Source organism: Pogona vitticeps, chromosome 2 (genome assembly GCF_051106095.1).
Source record: "Pogona vitticeps strain Pit_001003342236 chromosome 2, PviZW2.1, whole genome shotgun sequence".
NCBI lineage: Eukaryota > Metazoa > Chordata > Lepidosauria > Squamata > Agamidae > Pogona > Pogona vitticeps.
This window is the reverse complement of record NC_135784.1, coordinates 258,410,938-258,427,960: the sequence shown is the minus strand read 5'-3', so window position 1 is coordinate 258,427,960 and position 17,023 is coordinate 258,410,938. Positions and strand designations below refer to the sequence as shown.

At 43.5% G+C, this 17,023-nt stretch overlaps 1 protein-coding gene across 5 annotated transcripts in view; it reads right to left on the bottom strand.

Moving 5' to 3' along the window:
* TMEM232 (transmembrane protein 232) overlaps positions 1 to 17,023 on the bottom strand; it is a 218,430-nt gene that overhangs the window by 176,329 nt on the left and 25,078 nt on the right. For all 5 annotated transcript variants that reach the window (XM_020779999.3, XM_020779996.3, XM_072992470.2 and 2 more), the window contains 2 exons: positions 12,724 to 12,829; positions 9,736 to 9,893 (listed from right to left, as the gene is read on the bottom strand). In XM_020779999.3, coding sequence (XP_020635658.3) covers positions 9,736 to 9,893; positions 12,724 to 12,829 — 264 coding nt within the window. The remainder of the gene's footprint in view (positions 1 to 9,735; positions 9,894 to 12,723; positions 12,830 to 17,023) is intronic.

The window sequence follows — 17,023 nt, the reverse complement described above, 5'->3', positions numbered from 1 at the left end:
CCTGTTTTATTTTTACAGTGGTTCACAATAGGAGTGGTATTGGAGAGAAGAAATAGATGAGGTGGGTATTCCAAGATACTATGACGGCGTCTCCTAGGGATCCTCGGCCACTCCCCGCCCTTGAAAAATAGCTGGTGCACTTTCTGTTCATCTCTGTAGTGAATGTGTCTATAATGGGTTGGCTCCACTCTTTGCAGATTTGGAGAAACACATCCTGATCGAGAAACTACTCATGCATCTGGAAAGTTTGTCGGCTCAGATGATCTGCCCAGGCATTGTCCTGTGTGGCAAAGGGCACTGCCATTGGAAAAATGTGAAGGTCCAGACACCACTCCCAGAATTATACAGCGAGGTAGAGGAGAGGAAGTGAATGTGTGTCTCCCTGTTTGCTTATGTAATATAGCGCTGCAGTGTTGTCCATGGTGACCTGGACTGCAGTGCCTACAATGATTGGCAGGAAGGCATGGAATGCCTTGAAAATTGCTAATAACTCCAGGTTGTTGATATGGAGAAGCCTTTCTCGTGTCAACCATGTTGCATGAACATGAAGGTCTCTGCAGTGCGCCCCCCCCCCCAAATGACAGGGCTGGCTTCAGTTGACACCTGTCAACACTAGTAGCACAAAGGGTCAACCGAGGAATAGATTGGAAGGTGTGATCCACCACTTGAGCTGGTAGGCAAGCTTGTGGGTAACCTGTAGGTGCATGGTGGGAGCGTCGAGAAGAGGGTTGAACAGAGACAGGTACCAGGCCTGCAGTGAGTGCATTTTCAACCTCGTGTGCTGGATAACAGACGTAGTGGAGGCCATGAGGCCAAGTAGGCGTTGTGCTTGATGGGCAGTCACAAACACCTCTGGATAAAAATGCTTGACAAGGGCTCGTATTTTGATTGCACACTCCTGAGGAAAAAAAGCCTTGGCATGAAGAGAATCGAGCACTGCACCTATTTAGTCTACTTGCTGAGAGGGGGTCAGCACCGATTTTTTTAAATTGACCTTGAGGCCAAGATCTTTTAGAAGAGATAGAGTCACCTCGATGTCCTGTAGTGCTTGGTCCCAGGAATGAGCTACTAGTAACCAATCTTCGATGTACGGGAACACCGAGATCCCAAGGGTACGAAGATATGCTGCCACCGGAGTCATGCATTTTGTGAACATTCTGGGTGCTGTCGACAGGCCAAATGGTAAGTCGTTGAATTCGAAAGTGGCACATCTGAGAGAGAAACGGAGAAATTTGCGATGGTCGCATGTGATGAAAATGTGAAAATATGCATCACTCAGGTCGATAACTAAAAACCAGTCTCCGTGTTGGAGCAATGGAAGGATGTGTTCCGAAGTCACCATACGAAAATGGTGTTGAGCGATGAAATAGTTGAGGTCCCAAAGATTTAGGATGGGAAGTATCTGGAGAAGAAGCAGGGATCGGATGAATTTGGAGTGACGGGTGATATGGCTGATTTTGAGAGTAGAGTTTGGATCTCTGATTTGAGAGTGGTGGAAGAAGGGTGAAGATAACTCAGGGAGGTAGAAGAGATAGGAATTCTATAGCATACCCATTTGCGATGATTGATAGTACCCAAGAATCCGTAGTGATGTGCGCCCACACGGGGAAGAATGGTGCAAGACGGGAGGTAGAAGTGGTGGGCAGGATGGGAGATAAAGGGGCTGGAAAGTCAAAGGCTCTGCTTGTTCTTCTTCTCAGGATGCCTGTATGATTGGTGAGGACGCTGACGTTGAGCATGCTGTCAAGACTGGTATGAAGTAGTTTGCTGTGGTAAGTATCTCTGTCTGTCAGGAAATGATTTGTATTGTTGGTATGGGTATTGGTGTCGCCATTGGTGGCGTTGATTTTTGTAATAGGGCTGAACATTATAAGAGTGTGCCGTCTTTTTCATCTTTTGTAGATTTTCCAGGATGTCATCTGTCTCAGTATCAAAGAGGCCAGAACCATCGAAACGTAAGTCCTCTATACACATTTCGGAGTCTTCCATGATGTTAGCTGACTGAAGCCAGGCGTGCCTTTGTAGGGCTATCGCAGTGTCCATATGTTTTGATGCTGCCTCAGTGATGTGCCATGCCGTGATTCTTTCTTGACAGGCTAGAACCATGGCCTCTTGATGGAAGGAGAGGCCCTTTGGTCTGAGCTCTGCAGGAGCTGCCTGTAGAGATGGTAAAGACCAGTTCCAAAGGTTTTATGGTATGCCCCCATGGCTGCCAAATAGTTTGCAGCCCTGAGAGTAAATGAAGCTAGGGAAGAAACCCTACGGCCAATTATGTCCAATTTCCTGCCCTCCTTACTACTCGGGGTGACGGTAGACCGGTTGCGAGATCGCGATTGAGTGGCATCCATGATAAGTTAGGTGGTGGATGCTTGGAAAAGAACCTGGTGTCAGTATCGTGTGTATTATAAATATTTTCCACCCTCCGGGAGATCTGTGGTACCAAAGATGGCTTGGCTCATGATTGTTTCACCAGTTTCATCAATGATGGGATGAACCCCAGACAGAGGAGTGGTCCTTGGTCCACGTCTATATCCTGAAAGACTTTGTCGGATTCAGACTGGGTGGGCTGCTGGACGTTGAGGTCCAGTGCCTTTGCAAATGGGAATAAGATGCAAAATCCTCAGCTGGAGAGGGAGGATTGGCGTCTGCAATGTCCGAATCAGGCATCGCTAGATTAGGAGGAGAATCTGAGAAAGATGAGGAGTTTAAGGACTCAGAGTCACATGATTGAGAGGAGGATGACTCAGAAATGTCAGGAGAATGCTCGATCCGATGATGTTTAGATGACCTCTCACCCTGTTTGTGTGATATCAACAGTGTAGTGCCCTCCAATGTTTTCTTTTTTGGCTTTGAGATGTGCCCGGTATTGGGTGGTGGGCCAACATAACTTGTTGTAGCCTGTACTGAAGAGGTTTTATCCTGGGAAGAAGATGGAGCAGAGGCAGCTTTGTCTATAGATGAAGTTGAAGCCAGGGCAGCTCAGTCCTGGGATGTGGCTGGTACCAAGTGTTTGGTAGTTTTTTGCTTCTTCGGTACCGGTTGGGCTGGTGGGGTACTTGCATGTCGTTTACGATGCCTGGTACAGTACCGGGAGAGGTCTGTCCATATCGGAGAGATCGTCATACCGGTCCTCCGTCTGGTACCGAGGAGAGGCAGAGGCACATGTATCAAATGGGTACCAATACGCATACCGCATGTGAGGGTCGCCAAATTGTTCCATCCTGTAGTGCCAATACTGATGATGATGGCGGCATGATATAGCTGGCGGATCAAAGTAAATTAGAGGCTCAAACAGTGTAACGTGCCTGGGCCGATGCTTGCAAGCCCTTGAGCCTTGTGATAGCTTCAGCCCCAAACGACGCGGAGACTGGCAAGTGGCAGTATCGGATCAACCAATGTGGTGATGTCTCTGTTTCTTTTTCTTCATCATAATTGGAACAGGGACCTGAAGTGAACTAGAACCACACTCTGATACTGAGCCAGCCAATGATTTGGGGCTCGAAGAGGCTGAATATTCTGCAGCAATTACCTCAGCTGAGGTATCTGCTCATGACAGATATCTTGTAAGTAGGGGGGATGGTGGTTACCTTGAGACAGAAGGGATGGATTCCTTGTCAGTATCTAAGTTGATGATAGCATGGTTTTGTACCGCAGATGTCTATACTGAGTGCTATTCTTCCGGTAGCAGTTTCTTAGGCTTTTTCGGTTTGATAGTAGTGGATTTCGATTTAGGTTTGGATGTCAGGGTGGATTGTGCTGTAGATCTCAACAACTTGGATTTCGACGTCTTGGTTTTTGGAGATTGTACTGGTGAAACAGCGACCAAAGACACAGGCAACTGAGGAGTCTGAGAACTGTCCATTACGACTGGTAGACGAAGGGATTGGTCCCACAAATAAGATCTAAGTCTTTGTTGTCTCAGTTTGATAGTTTGGTTGGTAAATTTCTTGCAATTGGGGCAGCTGGAGGGCTGATGTGATTCTTCCAAACAGAATAAGCAAGTGTTATGGTCTTTGGATAATGGAAGTTTATTAGTGCAGGAGACACACTTTTTGAAAGGATCCATTGGGGCCATAAAAGGCAGGAAAAACTTAAGGGGGGAAAACTGGAGAGGAGTCGAAACAATCAATGAATAACGATTCTTTTTGGGGGGAGAATCAAGTAGAAAATAAAAGGGAAATACGAATATTAGTGATAATGATCTATTTTCTCTTTCAGAATGAACCAATCTTCTGAGCGAATCTCTAGAGGTGAGACCTCAGCAGCATTAAAAAAAGGAACTGAGGTAATCACTAGGACGGGTGGACCACGTGGGCTATGGGGGGCCATCCTAGCAATCTTTTAGCTCTAGAATATTCCAAGACCTCTGTGCAGGCACAGACTTAATCCATTAGTGTGCATTCACAGAGACCACGAAGAAGAGCCAACCAAATTAATCACAGGAGGTGCAGTGTCTTTGAGTGAAGAACAAATAACAAATCATTATAGAGATTTCTATTTCTTAATTATCTTAATAATGCCTACAATATCCCATAATGTGCCTAATGTCTCAAAATCAATTTTTTAAAATACAGTGGTGCCCCGCACAGCGAGGTTAATCCATTCTGGATTAACCTTCGCTGTGGGAAACATCGCACTACGGAACACAAAAAGGCATTGGAACGCATTAAACAGCGTTTAATGCGTTCCAGTGCCATAGAATACTCACCGTTGTGCAATGTTTCCCGGGGCCGGCAGCCATTTTCGCGCCCTCCCCTCGCACAACGAGGGCGCCAAAATGGCTGCCATCAGCTGTCCGGCGGGTCCAAAATGGCCGCCGGAACAGCCGAAAGGGGCCGGGGCGCAGCGTTTTCGCACCCTTGGTAAGCAAGGGGAGCGCGCGAAAACGCTGCCGGAAGCCCCAAAATGGTTGCGCGCAGCCATTTCGGGGCTTCCGCAGCATTTTCGCGCGCTCTCCTTGCTTACCAAGGGCGCGAAATCGCTGCGCCCTGGCCCCTTTCGGCTGTTCCGGCGGCCATTTTGGACCCGCCAGACAGCTGATCAGCGGGTTGCAAAGCGAAGGTCGGTAAGCAAGCAGCTTACCGACCTTCGCTCTGTGAATTACCGCCTATATGGGCACAGTTTTGCGATCGCATTTGCGATCGCAAAAACGGCCTTGTAGAGCGAATTCATCGCTCTACGAGGCGCCCATTGTGCGAGGCACCACTGTATTCTATTCGGCACATGACAGGGTATTTCACACATTGCAATGACATCTAAACCAGAGTAACAGGGAGGGGTGAGTGCACCCAATAAGGCTTGAGATAATAGTCTCTTTACAGCCACCATTAAAGAGTGCTAAAACAAGACAACAGAATTATTGTAAAGTGTATTGTAACTTGAGATATCAAAATAATTGATGATGAAAGGGCAGTTAAGAGGATGGCAATAATGGCACAGAACAGGGGTGGGGGAGAAGGGGCTGTGTGACATGTGCAAACATGAAATACACCTTCTCAGGATAATTAAGCTGTTCTGTGTGAACGGCAACAGTGATTTAAATACCAGGGACGTTTGCAACAACCTGGGGAAAACTTCAGTGTAGTCATGCCCTTATAGTGTGGATAGACAGGATACTAACTAACTTTATGGGTTAATAATTCTTGCCAGCTTATTTGCAAGATCAATGACAGGACTGAACTCTCCCTTTCATCTTACACTGAGGTCAAAGATAGTGCCTGCTGCTTTAAAAATATCTCCTTGATATTCACATTGCTTGACACTGATCTAATGGTTATACTGACCACCATGTTCACCACTGTGACCATTACAACAAATATCTTCTGAACCTCATATTCAATTTCAAACCATAGCATCTATATCTGGGAGAATCACAGGACAAAGAAGTTTGAGAAGGTTAAGATTTCTACAAAAGACAAGCCTTAAGACTAGAATGGAAATTTTCACTTCTATGGTGGGATCCCTTGCAAGTCCTCAGGAAGCATATAATTTGTCATCTTATGGTGTGAGAACACAGGGAATTAGATAGCAACTTGGTCTGCTGGTGGAACTGCTGGGTTTGATCTATATTAGGAACTCCTTATCCATGGGATCTGTATCCAATCATCCACAATCTGAAAACATTAAAAATATTAAAAGAAAAATCATAGAAGTATATATTTGTAAAGATGAACACCTCCAAGCCACCAACAGCAGCTGCCGCCGCCTCTTCCAGGGAAGTGGCTCTCTGGCTCTCTTTCTCTATTGCCACCCCCACCACCAGCCCATCCAGTGGCCACTTCAGTGCCCGGCGATGCTTCCTCCTCCTCCTCTCCATCCTGCTTCAGCCGCTTCGGCTCTGGAGGCTGCCTGGGCTCTCCTCATAAAGTTTGCTCCCCTGTCGTGGTGGGGGTAGCTGCGACTGCTGACTGTGCCTTTTTTTTGGAGGGGGGCCTTCAGAGGAATGTTGCCGGACCTCTGTGTGTGTCTGTGTGTGTGTGCGCGCGCGCGCGCGTGCACACACACCTATGGGGAGCCTGCCTCATTCTGTTTAATTTCGCAGGTACCAATGGGAGCTTTTTTCCTTTGGCAAGGTGATTCTGTGAGGGTTGTTTGTATTTTATTTTATGTCGTGCCCTCCTCCCCCCAACTAGTTGGTCGCTGGCGCTCCCTCCCTTCTCTGCTTCTTCATTCTGCTGCTACTGGTGGTGGTGGTGGTGAAGAAGGAGACGGAGGGGGTCGTGGCCGGGTGAGGGCTCGCGCACCCCCTCCTCCTCTTCAGAGCCCCAACCAGGCTAAGGTAACTCCCAGGCGGCTTCCTCGGGCTCTTGCTCCGCTGGGCAGAAAATCTGATGCGGCCCAGTCTCAGGCAGACCCTGCCTCCAGCGGCCCCCAGGTAAATTGAGTTTGAGCCTCCTGATTTAGGGAAACAAAAGATTAGAACAGGATAAGCGCATTCTTCTCTTGGTAATAGCCAATGTGCTGTTGTCTCTGTATACGTGGATGGACTTTTGTGCACATACCAAGTTCGGGAAGCAAATTAATAGGGGTTTATAGACAGAGGTTATATTCACAAAGAAAATAGAGGTTATATTTACAAAGCAAAGAACATGCTTATTGGCTGGAATGAGATTAGGGTTTTTATTCCAAATGTTCCTGGGATTATTAGTGAACAAATCCCATGGCTGTTGAGTCTCAAAACTGAACAGGGAAACCACTGCAGTTCAGCTAAAGGGCCCTATGAATGACAAAAAAGAGATACATGATGGAAGTTCAGGGCTAAACCATTAAACAATGATGCCGCAGTCATTTCTTCAATTACCCTACAGGTCTTATTCAGCTTTCAGAAATAAATGTTCTCATCTGGACATTTTCATTTACATGGCTTCAATTTCATCCTCTCTCTTGAATGCATAAATCTCTTGCTGCTACTTTAAGATGATGTGACCTAACATAATACATTTTAGTTAATGATAATCCATAAGGGAGAATAAAGAGTTCACATCATTTAAATAGCAAGAAGCCCATTATGCAAAAAGATTGCTAAAATTATTAGTTAACCATGCCCCCTGGGACAAGGGAAACACTATTGCTTTCTGTATGCATTTTAGGGCATTTCATTAAAGGATCACCTGAAAGGAGAAACTGCATTTCACAACATATTTCTTTATGGACTACTTGAAACCAGTGAATTCAGGGAGATACAAAGTCAGGCTGAAGCTAGTAATAATGATGACAGCATAAAATAGAAAAGTGTCCTGCCTTTACTTGAACATGTTAGAGTGAATCGTTTTCTCTAATAAAAGCTGGACAGTGTAAACTGCAGCTCTCATAACTCACTTCAATGGCAAAGATTTTAAGTTAGGTCTGGAAGAAGAGCAGCCGCATCAAGTATAGCATCTGGTTGTATATCAGTGGTTTTATACTGAATCATGATACATATTCTGAAAAAATACAGCCCTTTTTATTTTCACAACTGTACATCACTACCTGCATAATGGAGTTTCAACCACCCATACTATTCTGAAAAACAAAATATTTTAAGGTGGAAAGTTTTAAACTAAAATTTATTAAATGCTCCTCTGTTATGTATCATTCAAAGCAATATACAACATTAAATACAAATATAATTCAAATGTCAATGAAAATATTTCACTATATTCTGCATCCTCAAAATGTATCTGATTTGTATTTTATAGCACCAATGCTGAAAGTGAAAACTGTATCTACCACAGAAGATGGAGATCTGGGTCAAAAGCGTCTGACAGCAAAAGGTGCACAGAATGACAGGGAAGTCATTACTAGGGAATCTGAGCTTGCAGGGAAATGAACATAACAATATTCCTGAGCTTCTGATGACACTAGAAAGGGGTCGCAGTTCCCCACAGATCTTTCATTTGAATCTAAGCAGAAAACCTGAAGAACATAGCCACCGGGCAAGAAAATGAGATATTACAAACAGGGAAGAAGTGTATTCGCGAAGGCTTTCACGGCCAGGATCTAATGGTTGTTGTGGGTTTTTCGGGCTTCTTGGCCGTGTTCTGAAAGTGGTTCTTCCTAACGTTTCGCCAGTCTCTGTGGCTGGCATCTTCAGAGGACAGCAAACTGTGCTCTGGGTAGGCTTGAGACAAATACTCCACCCACTCTCAAGCCTACCCAGAGCACAGTTTGCTGTCCTCTGAAGATGCCAGCCACAGAGACTGGCGAAACGTTAGGAAGAACCACTTTCAGAACACGGCCAAGAAGCCCGAAAAACCCACAACAACCAACAGGGAAGAAGTGGATTAAAATATTACTTAAGAACTAAATATAATTGTGATCACAGGATGTATTGTTGGATGTATGCAAATTAATTAAAACTGACACATTGTTGTACTGATTGTGCTGCACATTGTTGACAGTATATCACTTGGATATCAGCACAGAGCATAATGTAAGGAATAGCTTGTTTCTTTGCATCTTATGACCTGTTGCTTTGCTGAAAATGGTTTGAAAGAAAAAGCTAGCAAAGAGGACGTAAGAACTATCATACAATGTTTCTGTGTGTTATGTGCCATCATGTCAGTTCCACTTTATGGCAACTTTAGATGGGTTTCCAAAGTATGTGAGATATTTCAGGACTCGTTATGACAGCAAACCATTCATCCCCTGTGAGTCTAAATGGCAAAGTGGAGATTAAAACCTAAGTCTCCCAAATCCAAATCTGAAAATCTATCCACTATATTACACTGACTCTCCTGTTTTTTCAATATTACCTTCGTGTTATCATTAGGAAGTTAGGTCATCATTAGATTTTATAGAGGTCCCTCATCAACTAACCTCAGAGTCGTCTGCCTGTCCATCACCAGTGCCACACAGGCTATACCATAATTCCTAAATTAGCTAATCTTGTATGGTAGCCTTGGGCACAAGAACATGACCAAGGCTTTATACTTGCAATTTATAAAAAATAATTGCACTTTTTTGCTTCTGTACCCAGATTTCTGTCTCTAAGCACATGCTCAGTTCAATCCTCAAAAATGTTTATGCTTTGCTTGCTCTCTCAAACCCATCAGGCCTCTGCAAAGAAAGATGTCTGCAGCTCCAGGGGGAAACCCTGTCTTCAATGGCACATGATGCTACTTCTAGAATAATGCAAAAACTTTCCTTGTCTACAATCACAGTGAAGGAGTATTCATTAGGAACCCATGTAAAGAAACAAATTGTACATATTAGGGTACTGAGATACTATAATTTACTGTCAGAAGTATGACATACCTTGTACAACTTGATTTCACATGAGAACAGAAATTGCTTCTGTACCACATCATGACACAATTTATACAATATAGATTCTGCGAGAAAAAATAAAACCGGAATATGATCGGCCTCAACAGGAGCATGGTCCAAGGAAATTATGAGAATTTCAAGAGCTTCTGGAGTGAAAAAATAAAATAGAAAACAAAATCAAATAAAGAGCTTGCTCCACGTTGGCTTAACACTCTTGTCACACCTGCAACAGAATGCTTGCCAAGTTATGAACAAATAAAATAAGTGTTACATCAATTTCTCCCAGATTGTTTGCCTTTCTTGATTATCGCTTTGATGATAAAGTAATTAAGGCTCGTCTCTTTCATAATTTTGTTCAGCAGTTGCCGAAATGTTTATGCTAGGCTGTGAATCAAATCTTATTACATAATAAAGCCATCCGAATTAATAAAATTAAACAGGCTTCCAAGAATGCACAATGTACGTTGCTTATTGAGGAAATTTATAACACTTGTTCTCCTGCCACTTTTTTGCTTACTGCACTAATGGTTTGGTGTTTTCATATTGCTAATTAAAGAAGGATATATAACGGAGATTTGTTGATTTCCTTTTGTTTCCACATTGTTTTTTTAAAACGATCTTCAATCTCCAGCTACCTCATCTCCAATTGACAAAATACACATAAGCTAAGTGAAGCTGAACCAGGGAACTACAAAATATGGATCTGGGAATGAGATAGAAGCTGGACGTTCCTCTTAGTTGTAAGTTACTCAAAGTCTACACCCAGTGTTTTACCAGCAGCGTGGAAAAATAGACAAAGGTATTCTTCAAAACCTTCATCCACTGAGAAGGTAGCTACCTCGATTGCCAATCATAATTTTGTCGCAATCATTCGAGCCCATATTCTGTGGATGCCAAATCCTAATGGCAGTTTTTTATTTCTCAAAACACATCTCAACATGGCTATGAACACATCCACACAACTTGACTGGTGAATACAGAAGTGTCTTTATCAAAGGTCCTCCTAACTTAAAAGTAGACCAGTTCCCATTTCTAATGGCACCACTTGCCACTCACTTAAGCCAAAAGAATGACAGTTCTGATAGGTACCTATTATTACAATATTGCCTTCATTCTAAGTGCTCTATCATACATTCTGAGTATTTACAGTGTAACTGTAATTCCAGTGACATTTCTAAATAAAAGGTGTATAGGCTTCTCTGCTCATTTGACTTTATGAAATAAACTGATGCTTCTCTCTGGCTCGTTTGCATTAAAAGGAGGGGAAAGTACATTTTAGCCCCCATCCCATCCCAGTCCTCACAACTAACTTAGTATCATGCTATTTTATTCACAGAAATAATTGGGGAAACCTAAAACAAGTGGTTATATAAAGCAAATTGCTTCAGAAATTTAAATGTCATTTTAAATTACACCCAATTAATGTCTAATTTCAGAAAGAGCTTATAAAGCAGTGGTACTTGAAAAGAAAACCATCATGAGGAATTCTAAATATACTGTACATGGATTTGTAACTGCAAAAAATTAACCATCAAGATGTAAGGCACTAGCAGTGTGCCAGTTTCATTGCAGAGCTCTTCATTTGGGTTCTACTCGATTCCAGTACTTCAACGAAAACCCATCAGTCAAGGCTATGCATCGGCTAACTGGAAACAGCAAGCAAAGGCACTGATTTTACAGATAAAGCAAGATGCAAAACCATCAAACTAGGTAGAAATATCCTTAGTGGGGTGAGAAAATACCATCATATCATTCCCACTCTGGCTGCTTTGCATTGGCTCCTTGAGGAACTCTGCCCTCAAGGAAAGTCCCATTAATTATTGCTGTGGCCCACTCCGTTGTTATAGGCCTGACTGCTTTGATTAGCCAGGCCGGCAAGGGTCAAAGGAGGAGGTGGTGACACAACAGTAATCAAGCGCCTTGACCACAGTATCCGGCGTCACAGGCTGAAAGCAATCGAGAGTCACTGGGCAAGACGGAGCGCTGGACATCTCAGCTCGACTCACTGTATTTAAAATAGGAGAGAGGTCCCGGCAGATGGCCTCCACTTTAGATTTTAAAAATGCTGCAAATTGGTCCAGTGAAAAACTAGGGGGAGGCCCATCACTCAGACCAATTCCGGATAGGTCGCGCACTATACGGAATAATTCCGCCTGTTGATTTGAAGCTTCACTTATCCGGTTAGCGAAGTATGCTCGGCTGGCAGCCTTTACCTTAGCCAGGTAAAGGTTAGTTGCAGCCCTGACAGCTATCCAATTATAATCCGTCGGGTTCTTCCTCCACTTGCGCTTCATCGCTTGAAGGTCCTGGTTAAACCAGGGCGCTGACTGCAGAGCCAGAGGCTGGGAGTTCGATTTCCCATTGTGCCTCCTCCAAGCAGAGCCAGCCTGTGTGGCCAGGGGCGACCTGCACAGTCCGGGGCGTTCCCAGAGGCACGTGATTATTATATACACACACATACAGTGTGTGTGTGTGTGTGTGTGTGTAAAGTAAGCTTAGGTGAAGGTGCCATACTGGAAAATACAGTGTTTGTGTGTGTGTGCGTGCGCGCGTGTGTGCGTGTGCATGTGTGTGCATGCGCACACTCACACTCACTCTCTCACACACAATATTTTCCAATATGGCACCTTCACCATATATATATATACAGAAGATTTTCAGTGTACTAGCTATTACAGATGTTATTACAAATGTCAAGAACAGGTGTAAATTTTTGCTACCTACTTGAGACAAGACTGTTCATCTAACATATTTTCATATGTCTGCATCCATGAGACCCATTCTAAAAATCAAGTCAATTCATGAAACATCTGACACCAAAGTTAATGAAAGATAAGGTTTTACATTTACTATGCCAAAAATCCGTCTGTGAGATGAAATAGAGTCTATATTACTGGAAATATTCATAATTTTTGCAGTGCTTGCATAGATGAAGAAAATAATATGTGATAAAGATAAAATTTGGAAGAAGCATACCTTCACTGATGTTTCCTTTGCACTGAGCTAACATAATTGCCTCAGTCCATGCTAATGGAAGATCCACATACTTTCCACAGCCTAAGGTGCTGAGACCTGATCGTCTCTGTTAGAAGATGAAGGAAGCAAATGTACAAGGGAAAGTTATGATTTGAAGATGCTTTCAAAAAGCTATTTATTTATAAAAGAATTTGTGTATATTTAAAGAAAGCATTATGAAGAGATTGCTGGTGGAAAACAAAATACTTGGAGTTAATAAGGCAGCAGTGTTTAATTCCTCAGACTGACACTTAAGTAAGAAGACAAATGCTTAATTAAAATTATGCTGTTATTACCATATGAAGTACCTTACAACAAAAGCAATTAATTACTAGCTCCATATCACAGTAATGACTTGTTCTGTCTGAATCAAGGTGTAAAGAGGGCTCTTCAGCAACTGCTGAAGTAGAAATGAACCAAATCCACCAAATGCCACCAAAATATATTTCATTTTTCACAGATATTTCCAGTTTGCTCTTTAAACCTAATTTAGTTGACACCATACTTGCTATTCTTCTGCATTAATGCCTATCTGTGCACAAGACGGCAAGTATTTGACCAACATTTAACCAATCAGGGTTGAGGGATGAAGTCTTTTTTCAGTCTTTATTCTACTCACGTATTTTGCATCTAATGAATTAACAAATTAACAACAACCTCCTTTGCATACTTTGTCAAATGTCTTATTTGTCTTCAGTTAGCTAAGTATTTAAAAATCCTGGGGCTATGTGGATTTCCTTTACCGTCCTAGTTTATTTTATGAAAATATTATATCAGCCTGGTAATTCTAACAACAAAAACAATAACTGCAATCATTTTCATTTTGATAATATCTTCCTCATGTTAGGTATCAAATACAAATAATTTTATAGATTATTGTTCTGTTGAGATTTCGTTAAAATAATTTTCTTTTAACATGTTTGCTCCTATTACCTAAACAAAAACTATATTCGGTGCAGGAACTTCTGTTTTTATTATTTGTTGTCAGTTCTCAATTCTCAGTATTGGCAACGGAACATATTTTATTGAAGCAATGCTTCTATTTTATTGGGGGTTTGGTATTTCAACATAGCATTTCAACCAGTGGTATCTAGTTCTAGGTATCTGTCTCAGTGAATCTTTCATCTCAGTCCAAATTTTCTGTAAACAATATTAAGGTAAGGACTGCCAAATCAATAACAGCAGAATCAACAAATAGTCAGCTGGTAAGTTTGGGCCTGGTGTGCTCTGGTCCATGGGGTCACGGAGAGTTGGATACGACTTAACAACTCAACAACAACAAAAGTTTCCACTTCCTTGTTCTTATTTTCTACCCTTAGTGTTAATACTAGGGTTGCTATTACCTGATGGAATAATTTTAATTAAACTGATTAATCAAATTTGAACATGAATCAAATAAGTAGCTCCAAAAGGACAAAATTATATTTCAGTTTTGGAAAATAAACAAGCCATTATTACCTTTTCCGAACAAAACAAGAATAAAATTCTGCAACAAATTCATTTAGGCGGTTGTATCACTCGGAACACACCTATCTCACCTGATTTTGAAAGATAAGCAAGGTCAGGCAAGGTTAGCCTGACTTAAATGGGAGACCAATAGGGAATATCAGGGATCTCCAGATAAGGCTAGGAGAGAATCTTGCCTGAAACACTGGAGAACCCTGCCAGTCAGGGTTCTCCAGTGTAGGTGGGGCTTGTCAGCCCTGGAAGGCAGCCCATCTAGGAGAAGGAAAACTCCGATTTTAAACCTCCACTGCCTTGTGGCTATATCCACTTATGGAAAAGGCTTCAGGAGATAACCTCGAGGAAAAATCCGGAGCCAGAGTCCCGGAGGTAGTTCGTGTCGTTCTGGTAACCCTGCGACGTTGCTGGAACCAGTTGTATTGGCTCTTGCCTTTCCACTGGACCATTTCAGCGACGTGGAGAGGGGGGATTTGCTGCTTGGGTAACAGCCTATCCTCCACATTATTTTACCCAGGCTTCGTGCTCTGGAGAGGACACTCCAGCTTCGCATACAGCGTCGAAACAACACGGGAAGTAGCAGTTACCGGTTATAAGTCTATGCTCAATTGGCGCAGAGCATGATGCCAGGGGCTACTTCTGATGGTGGGAGAGGTCATTGCACCTCACCAGGTAGATACCGCCCGCCTTAAGCTGGGCAGCCCCCAGCCAGTAAGGTGCTACCTCGCCACGGTCTGTTAACTTCACGGGGTGCGTGGGGTTTAGGGTCAAACCCGATAAGCAGATTGATAACCGTGCACCATGCAACAATCGTAAGAAAACTTCTGCCCTAAAGCTGGGCACCTGGAATGTACGGACAATGACCCCTGGCTTTCCTGACTACGGCTTTCCTAACGACCTGCAAGAAATAGACGATGTGCGCAAGGCAGCCGTCATTGACATGGAACTGAGTAGACTGCAGATGGACATTGCTGCCCTGCAAGAGACAAGACTGCCAGACTCGGGATCTGTCAAAGAAAAAAACTTCTCATTCTTCTGGCAGGGAAAACCATCGAATGAGACCAGGGAGTATGGTGTTGGCTTTGCAGTCAGAAACACCCTTCTGAGATGCATTGTTCCACCTACTGTGGGGAGTGAAAGAATCCTGTCTCTGCAGATCCACTCATCAGCAGGACCAGTAACCCTCATTAGTGCATATGCGCCAACACTGTCAACCACTTCAAAAGTGAAAGACAAATTCTACGATGATCTGGCAGCTACTATCAAAAAAAGTCCCTGAAAGAGAGTCACTGTTCATTCTTGGAGACTTTAATGCTAGAGTTGGTGCTGATCACAATTCCTGGCCCACTTGTCTAGGCCGTTTTGGCATTGGAAAGATGAATGAAAATGGCCAACGCTTACTGGAGTTTTGCTGTTACTATGGTCTCTGTGTCAGCAACACATTCTTTAATACGAAGCTGCAACACAGAGTTTCCTGGAGACATCCAAGATCCAAGCATTGGCATCAGCTCGATTTGATCCTCACTAGACGTTCTAGCCTTCCTAGTGTTACGATCACACGCAGCTACCAGAGTGCTGATTGCGATACTGATCACTCCCTGCTGTGTAGTAGAGTAAAACTGTGAACAAAGAAATTGTATCACATGAAAAAGGAAGGAAGACCACGTATTGACATCAGCAAGACTCGCAATCAAAGAAAAGTGAAGGAATTTGCCCAAGCACTCGAGGAAACCCTTCCAGGTCCAGCTAATGTAAATGCACCTGAATGATGGGAACACTTCAAGACCGCTGTGTATAACACCGCCTTGTCCACCTTCGGCAAGAAGACCAGAAAGATGGCTGACTGGTTCGAAGCCCATTCGGAGGAGTTAATGCCAGCCATTGAGGATAAGAGAAGAGCTCTAACAGCATACAAAACCTGTCCTAGCGAGTACAACCTACAAGCTCTTCGAGCCGCTCATAGCCAAGTCCAACAGGCTGCCAGGAGATGCTCCAATGACTATTGGCTTCAGCTCTGCTCTAAGATACAGATAGCGGCGGACACAGGTAACATCAAAGGAATGTATGATGGTATCAAGAAGGCCTTAGGTCCATTACAGAAGAAATCTGCTCCCTTGAAGTCTGCTACTGGTGTGATCATCCAGGACCGAGCACAGCAGATGGAACGCTGGGTGCAGCACTACTCCGAGCTATATTCCAGAGAGAATGTAGTAACCGAAGAAGCATTAAATAACATTGAGTGCCTGCCTGTCTTGGAAGAGCTGGACAGCGAACCAACCCTAGCAGAAATAAATGCAGCCTTGGATTCCCTCGCCTCCGGCAAGGCACCTGGAAGGGACAATATCCCTGTTGAAGTGCTGAAATGCGGTAAGGAGATCATCACCACCGAACTGTATGAAATCTTTTGCCTCTGCTGGAGGGAAGGTGGAGTACCACAGGACATGAAGGATGCAAACATCGTCACATTGTACAAGAACAAAGGAGACAGGGGCGACTGCAATAACTACCGTGGCATCTCTCTTCTTAGAGTTGTAGGGAAGCTGCTTGCCCGTGTCGTGCTGAAGAGGCTCCAGGTGCTTGCAGACAGAGTCTATCCAGAATCACAGTGTGGATTTCGAGCTAATAGATCCACCACTGACATGGTATTCTCCCTCCGACAGTTGCAGGAGAAATGCAGGGAACAACAACAGCCACTCTTAGTGGCCTTCATAGACCTTACAAAAGCATTTGACTTGGTTAGCAGGGATGGCCTTTTTAAAATACTTCCCAAGATTGGATGTCCACCTCGTCTCCTTAACAT